We start from the raw sequence: 8,932 nt of genomic DNA, 5'->3' as shown, positions 1-8,932 counted from the left end.
ATATATATATATATATATATATATATATATATATATATATATATATACAGCATGGAGGCACGAAGCATGCAATTCAAAATGCGCATGCGTGCATTGACTACTAGTAATAGCTCATGCGCTAATGGTAGGAGGAATTGTATGTGCTATCAATGCTCGCATTAGATGAAACGAAACGATTCTAACCTGTGCAGCCTATGCGCATCATGCGAGAAACGTTTTTGCTTTCTCTCTTTTCAAAGCCAAATATATATCTATCTCATTTTAAGTGCAAAAATATTTGGAAATTTCATGCAACAACTTTTGCGAACAGACCTTTTATCACCCATTGTACGTGGAGATATATATGTACATATACGTATGCAAACGTCGCGGTAAGCGCAACAATGTGACCTTTGACCAATCGGACGCGCAGTTTATTTCCTCTTTCCCTGAATCTCTCGCGTGGTGCTCGTCGGTGCTGCATCGTTTCTATCGTCTACGCCGATCGTGTACACTGTAGTCGCTCAAGTCGCTATGACTTGTTGTCGAATCGAAGGCGAAGATTGATGACGGCTGTCTCAGACTGCTTGCTAACGAGTCAAGTGGTTTTAGTAATGACTGAATAGAACGTGCGCAAACTAAATTTGTTATGGCGAGCACGAGAAACGAGGTAAAGCCCATCGATTGCATCGCGATAACTTTCTTCTCTGGTTTTTCGATGATGCGGACAGATATAACCTTTCCTCCACCGATATCTGTCAATGCGACAGAAATGTGGAATTTTTACGAAACATATCTTAAAAATAAACAAACATTTTTTTTAAAGAGTGGAGTTTAATAATAGCGATGTATCTGTTTGAATAGTTTGTTGAGTTTAAGGGCCTCACCTGCGATCTTGTTAAAATTAGTCTGTTTCGACGCATTTTTCCATAAAATAAACAAATCTGGCAAAAAAAAGTATCGCTCTGTAACTGTTCGCCCACGAACCGAGATATTAATTATTAAAGTTGATAAATATTCAGGTTAGGAAATCTGTTGTGCATCAATGGTTTAGGGGTATACGAGACTATAAGTGAAGATTTTTTGCTTCAATCTCTCTCTCTAACACAAGTTTTCGGTTTCAAAAATAAATTTTCTGCTTAAAAAAATCCTTTGCTTTAAAAAAAAATGGTAATTATTTAGAATATATTAGAATGGTAATTGTTTGGAATATTATTATTATAATAGAATAGTTCCCTTCCTAGAATCTTATTAAAAATGTACTCATTTGATGTATTGTCACTCAAAACGAAAGAATCTGAAAAAGAAGAAAAGGAAAAAAAACGCGACGGTCGGCTCCGTAAATCAAGTTATTAAACATTAAAGTTCGAACTTTTAGATATTAAGATATCTGTCATCCTGATCGATATAACTCTATTTATACGTTCTATTCTGCTTTAATTACTCTAATTCAGTGCTTTAGAAACACTTTAAAAGAAACACTTAAATTCACTTTAAAAATTTATTGTTTTGAACACACGAATTCTTTGCATTAGCAGTGAATTTGTGTTTTTAAAGCAGTGAATTTGCGTTTTTAAAGCAGTGAATTTGTATTTTAAAGTGGAGAATTTATGTTTATAAAGCAAAAAATTTATGTAATCCTCTATACCCTATGACATTGATGTGGCAGATTTTTCTAACTTGAATATCTGTCAATTTTAGCAATTAATATCTTGATTCATGGGACAGAGCGATACTTCTTTTGCCAGATTCGTTCATTTCATGCAAAAATGTGTCGAATGAGTCTAATTTATCAAGATCAGAGGGGAGACTTCTAAATTCAACAATAAATTACCAATTTGAATTTTATTATGTTGACTCATAATAAAATGGTTTTTTATTATATTTGATTGTTGAACATTTATCTATTTGCATTGATAGGAATTCTTTTAACAATCATATACACACAATATTTAACATAACAATCATTTAACAATCTTATTTGTGTGACTGTAATAAGAAGTGTAGCATGAAACGAACAGAAAGAAGATCAAGAAGTTCTCAACAATGTATATTATTCACTGTCATAAAATTGGCAGTGATTTTTTTTATTATTAAATGTATATATTATGTTGTAGATATATTTTGACTTACAATTATCTTTGATACTATAACATGTGATCTATATATCTATTATAGCTCTTTTCAACATTATCATCTGTTTAGTTATAATTTAGATTTATTATTTGCATGCATGTGTGCGTATGTGTGTGTGCCTCTTGTTTTTATTGTAGATGGAATAAATTTCGGATGGAGCCTAATTACAGCTGATGAAAACTGTGAGTAATGTCGAAACTTATTCCACCCACAATATGTAATTGTTACTATTCTTCCTTTCTTTCCTTTATAATATATACATGATAATATACATATTCGATTTTCATAATCTATTATTAAATTGTTTCTATTGGATTTTATAAAATTTATTTCAGTATTTTAATAGGCAGATATAATGCTTTTCATTATCTAAAGCGAATACATAATATAAATCTAAATTGATTTCTGAAAATAATTGCATTGTTCAAAAGAATTTGGTTTGTGTACGCGCGCGCGCGCGCGCGCGTGTGTGTGTGTGTGTGTGTGTGTGTGTGTTGCTGCACTGACTATTATTTTCTTTTTCATTTACACTAAATATAAATGTGTATCATTTCATTTTAAATCTGCACAGTTGGATCTACATAATTATGTCTCTTTGGAGCTAACGATGGATCTACTGGAGCTACTCATTGTCAGTTATAAATCTTTTTATTAAAAATTCAATTTTCTTTATGTTACATCTGCAATTTAAATTATTCTTATTAAAATATAGTTAGTATTCATTTTTTGTTTTGAATCACAAATCAAAATTAAAATTGCTGACAAAAACCATAGCAATTATTAATGTGAAATATTAACAAATTATTAACAAATTACATAGTATTTTTTTTTTGCAAAGATGGATGATACAATGTGTAGACGTTCTGACTCCTTTTTGAGTTTTTTTCAGTGCAATGAGAAATAGATAAAAAAATAAAAAATTAACATAAATAGATATGTTACAGACTCAGTGTCATTAATGTATTACAAATTTAATGTAATTGTAATACATAATTGTATTAAAGATTTTGGCAAAAATTTGAATTAAATACAAAGAATGTTCAACTATTCTAAAAATAGACCCATTACTATAGTAATTATTTTATTTGTTAACCATAATTCTTTTCCTTTGTACAGGATAGAACTGTGTTAGAAGCAGAGACTATCTTTCTATTAATGAAGAAGGGCTTTCCCATCTCTCGTAATGTGAGAGTTCAATGGTTACTGGAGCATTTGGACTCTGTGATAAGTATACAATGTCCTAATACGAAAAGTAAGGAAGAACCAGAACTGGAAATAGTATCTGTACTGCCAAAGGATAAACCTGTCGCATGGTCTACAGATACCAGCTATCAATTTCTTTATAAAGTTGTTTCAACGACATCAATTGTATTTTTGGCGCACAAGTATAGGATGGTTTTTAGCTTAGATTTAAGTCCGTCGCTTGCCACTGTTGTAAGTATTACAAAATTATAATTTTGTTATGGAATATTAATTTTCGTAGCAGCATATGTCAGCTGAAATAAAATTAACATCTTTTTAGGATGTACAAAGCGGAGAGATTGTCATTGACGAGGTGTGTCTGACGACGAAACGATGTTTAGAAGGTATAACTAGACCTGTGAGTATCTTTTCCTTTACGTTGCAAATTCATAAAAAAAAAAGGAAGTTTCTTAATTTATTATATATCTGTATATGTGTAGTTTACTGTACCAGGCAGCAGGCGTGTGATGCAGCCTGAAATTTATGTGACTGTGATAGCTCATACACCGTTCTTTACAAGCCCGGCGCAACAAGTACTAGTGCAAGGATGGCTAATTACTTCGGATAACGTAAATTCTCTCACACAATACGTAGAAAAACAGTTGTACCTGTTAGAGGAGAGAGTGGCGACGGTCACAGCCATAGCTAATCAGCAATTAGAAAATTTAAGGGCAGAGAGTGAGCGTTTGGTAGGGAGGCTTTTTGAGGAAAGTAGCACCTGCTTGAACAAAAATAATTGTAATATCTCCATAGTTTCACCGGAAGCCAGTTTTGTAAATATGTTGAGATATGGGATGCTGGCTCTGACACTTTTACCTGAGCACAGCTGTGCACGTGAGTTTGTAATTTATGATCGTATTTAGCGGGTTACATCTTACCTAATGTATACGCTATGCAAGGTAATGGAAAAAAATGTTGTGGAGAACAGAGAGTGCAGAGAAAGAAACATTTTCAGATATGGTAATAGTCACGGATGGTATCATCGGAATTAAGAACGCTCACACGTTAGATTCCATTATACAGCAGCTACGCGCAACGACGGTTGCATGTAGCTTTTTGCGCGTAGGCAGCGCGTATAATCCACATTGTGCGGATGGTTTAGTGCCCTATCAAGATCTATTGTATTTTATCGCTGCAGCTACGCTTGGTAGTTACATGTCCTTCAATTCATATGTGGTACATAGACTTTTCTATTCTTCTATATTACTGTGCCTACTTAGTAGCAACTAAATTAATTACAATATAACTGTTTTATATTTATAGATGCCTGTACATGGAACAAATATGAATCTTTATCATAAACATTTTTTATGCTGGCAATTGTATCGGAATATATCAGACGGTAATACATCGGATCGTCACTGTTGGCGAACTGAAAATAATTGTTTCCATGGACATAGAAGCGGTCAACTATTGAAGAAAAAACAGATTGACGACAAAGTTACTTGTACTTTAAGCAGTTTGCTGTGTTGTCGTCTAAGAGAAGGATACTTAATAAAAAGAGCCAGCGTACGTGACGACATTCTTGAAATAAATTTTGTATTATTATGGAAAACCAATGTTTTCCTGGAATATCTAGTAACATGTCCGTGGTCTTCAAAATCATTATCTCTATCCAACGTGATACAATATACCATTACCGTAGAAGGTAGATTGAAGATAATAAATAATTTAAGATATTGCATAACATAATTGCACGTTTATCCGTAGTCTGAACTGAAATTAGTTTTTATTACTTAGCTCCATACGAATTTTTACATGACATTACATGCCTATCGAAAAAACCATTGAACTCGCATTATCGCCAAGGTGTCATCTCTCGCTTTTGGACGGCATTGACATCATTAACCGAAAGTGACAATATGTTAGCGCACTTTAGTTGGTTTCCAGGATCTGGATGGACTTGGTATAGTGTACCAGATACTATCAGAAGCGGAATGCCTGTGTTTTACTTATCATCTTATCCATCACCAAGTACAGTACAACTTAGGTATATTTATTGTTTTATTAAATAAAATAATTATTAAGATATGATTGCAACAAATAAATATAGTTTTTCAAAATAAAGAAAAATCATAATTCGATTTCGACATTTATATATTATATATTATATATTATATATCACTTTACAGTGACGCCGCCTGTCCACAGTTTGGACAGATATGGCAACCGGTTGTCTCTTTAGATCCGCTTCAGTGGGCGCGTTGGATGCACACTCAGAGAATTACATTAATCTTAGCTTATGATAGACCGTTGCCAAGACATCTTCATCAATCAAATCAGAGCGGTCGTTTTCAATGCGTTCAGAGTCGGCAAGCGGCGGCCGTACTATACGCTATGTTGAAAAATTGGGCGACTTTTGTACTAGTTGAGAATCACACGTATGTTCAGTTCATATATAGAGAGGCGGAAAAACCGCCGGTGTCATTTTCATTGATTCGTATTAATTGCAAAGCGCTCTGCGTCGTACTCAATATAGCATTTGCCGGCGGCACTGAAGGTGTCGTTCGTCACAACGTAGTTATAGATCTTGTGGACAGATTATCCAAGCTCACGCTGCCAAATAGACCGACGGAGCAACGTGAGATTCCATGTTGCACAATAATACATAAATCACTCGAGCGAATTCTCGTAAGGTACGAGCGTATACCAAGCAATCTGAGTATGGTGGTGTTTCCTGACGGAACTCAGCCAACTTGCGCCAGGGCTGCACTGGGGCTATTGGGAGGTAGCCTAACAACTACCCTATCTAGATATTTATATCACAATCGTTGGCTGTGGCATGTAAAGCGACCGTTCGTACAAACTATCCCGGGAATTACTTTGTCTAGACTAAACATTACTGCAATCGCGAGAATACTCTCTACAATTACAAAGTAAATACATTCGAATTGGTATTTTGGAGATAATTACAAAAATAAATAAAATGATGTTAAGTAAGATATCTATTCCATTTATAGAATACGTCTAGGAGAAGGTTTTAATTTCGCGTATTCAGCAGCTGGCATCACAAACATGGTGTTGGAAGTGCAAATGCAGGGCTTCGGGAATGATGAGAATTCTTATCCGTGTATTATTCAGTACGTTTTGTTCCCGCCACATGTTGTACCGAATGCAGCATTAGAGCGCGATAGCGGTACCGAAGATGACACGGAAGAAGGTGTGTGCGTGTGTGTGTGTGTGTGTGTGTGTGTGCGCGCGCGTGTATACACAGGGATATTTATCTCGATAAAATAAAAGGAATATTTGATGACATAATAAATGAATGATTTTTTATGACTATCAGGTATTGCCGAGGCAGAAGTATGGACTGAAGATTTGGAAGGATATAATGATTTTCAAATCGTTACGGAGGTTTGGGTTGAACCACAATGCGGTTATGTACAAATGCCTACACAATCAATTGCTATGTATATGTATCCTCTGCAGTACCATCAATTACCAGATGCAGTAAGTACGATGTTGAGATAAATTTCAGTTTTGCATGAATTTTTTTCTTTTTTCTTTTTGGTGTATTTGCTTGGGCGTATTTGTCATTAATGAATAATAATATTCAATTAATATACTTATCAACGTCTTTTCATATAAATATAAAGACAACCTAATAATTCGTTTGATACAGATTAATCAGTCATCAAAAGCGTCTCTACATATATTTTTACATATGTTTCTAGTCTATCTATAATATTTTAATAAAGTTTAGTTTACCGCAAAGCATCTATGAGCTTACTTAAATTGATAAGACATGATTAAAATTCCTTGAACGTCTTGAGAGTGATAAGATATCTTCAGTTCGATATCTCATTTTGCGATACACTTGCAACATATATATATATCTACGTAATTTATAAAACAATGAAAATATTAAAAATTGCAATACTAATCGTTGATATTTATGTATTATATTATCATGTAATTTCTGACGCGATATCCGCAATCATAAATATTCCAAGAAATATTCCGTGCCTGATATCTTATTTTTATATATTTGTTTTATTTGTTGCAATGTACAAATAGTTATTTAGTAATCTTCAACCAGTTATTTCAAATTCATATCAAAATATTACATATATCAGAAACTGATCACAATACATGTATAATCCCGGTAAGTCTATCTTGAGTTCACATGTTTCTATACAATTATTAGCTCTACCCTTATCTTGAGCTAATTTGATAATGCGTGTGATAACATAAAAATTATTCTGTACATATGATCGTCTAAAATGTTTTATTTTGCTAGATACTCAATCTATCTAATAGTAAATATCTCTCAGCGGTTATTTAATTTATTCTATAGTCTATTTCTATATATACAGGGTGTCCTAGATATCATGTGAATCATTTTGAAATGAAAATTTTAATATCAAAATGTCGAAGTTATAATAGGTTTTTAATTAAAATTAAAAAAAAATTAAAACTAGCAAATCGTATTACCTAAAGTTTGCGCGTAGTTGTTTAGGTTAGACCAACTACATAAGTATATACAACGCAAAATGTCAATTAAACTCTCTAAACGCGGGAATTTTAGGCGATATGATTCGCTAACTTTAAATATATATTTATAATTTAAAAACTATTAAATCCTTGTCATTTTGGTTTTATTTAATTAGAATTTTTATTTCAAAATGACTTGAAGAATTTGCCACTGATGATGCGATAAGTCTGAGACATCCTGTACAGTTTGAATTGTCATATACATAATTATAACATGTACTTGATCATATAAGTATATGTGTGCACGCCCATCCGCAATCTCAAAGTTTCGATGAAAGTTTCCATGTTTTTGTCCAGTTCCTTCTAAATTATAAGAGCATTTAGAGGGAATTTTATTTGCTTAACGATTGCTTAGTTTATCTTCCATTGATTTCGTAATGCATGTCTATACGAATAAAAGTTTACATAATAATTAGTGTTTTCCCATAGAATATTGCGTTTTTGCAATTTTTGTGATATTGAAAAAGAAAAAGATAATGCATCTCTCGTCATTGAATAAATAACTCCGATAAAAGGGATAATATTAAACTAGTAATTTACAGAAAGCAATGTAATAGAGCGCGATTCGCGTAAATATCTTAACTTCATAGCGTAGCATGTAATGTAGCTTTATCTCCAATCTTATCTTTCTTCCAATTCTGATAGAGATGCTTATAAAATCTGTGTATGCACTGTCATTTGACGATGAAGGACGATAAAAAAGATACTTATGCTTTCTATCGTCGCAGTACGATTTTATTGCAAGTTTTTTCCATGTATGAATTCTAAAGAAAGAAAAAGGAAGATTGAATATTTTACATGTATTATATTTCGTAAAATATTTTTAAATACTGGTTTTCTCAATTCGTTTGCTGTTAGCATTGAAATTTATTGACTAAGTAATGTGTGTTGGTTTAACAAAAATAATATTATAGACACACAAAAATAATATAGACACACACACACACACACACACACACACACACACACACGCACGACACGCACGACGACGACGACGACGACGACGACGACGACGACGACGACGTACGTACGACGTACGTACGTACGTACGTACGTACGTACGTACTACGTACGTACGTAC

The 8,932-nt window shown here is 33.2% G+C and overlaps 1 protein-coding gene across 1 annotated transcript in view; it reads left to right on the top strand.

The window, feature by feature from the left end:
* Positions 1-628: 628 nt before the first annotated feature.
* LOC105618918 (protein SZT2-like) overlaps positions 629-8,932 on the top strand; it is a 21,282-nt gene continuing 12,978 nt past the window's right edge. Inside the window, exons 1-10 of the mRNA XM_012200448.1 lie at positions 629-649; positions 3,232-3,549; positions 3,638-3,715; positions 3,798-4,191; positions 4,313-4,533; positions 4,621-5,005; positions 5,098-5,347; positions 5,490-6,233; positions 6,318-6,517; positions 6,644-6,811. Of these exons, the coding sequence (XP_012055838.1) occupies positions 629-649; positions 3,232-3,549; positions 3,638-3,715; positions 3,798-4,191; positions 4,313-4,533; positions 4,621-5,005; positions 5,098-5,347; positions 5,490-6,233; positions 6,318-6,517; positions 6,644-6,811 (2,779 nt within the window). The remainder of the gene's footprint in view (positions 650-3,231; positions 3,550-3,637; positions 3,716-3,797; positions 4,192-4,312; positions 4,534-4,620; positions 5,006-5,097; positions 5,348-5,489; positions 6,234-6,317; positions 6,518-6,643; positions 6,812-8,932) is intronic.

The sequence above is a fragment of the Atta cephalotes genome, assembly GCF_000143395.1.
Source record: "Atta cephalotes unplaced genomic scaffold scaffold00018, whole genome shotgun sequence".
NCBI classification, from domain to species: Eukaryota; Metazoa; Arthropoda; class Insecta; order Hymenoptera; family Formicidae; genus Atta; species Atta cephalotes.
This window is presented reverse-complemented; position numbering and strand designations above follow the sequence as displayed.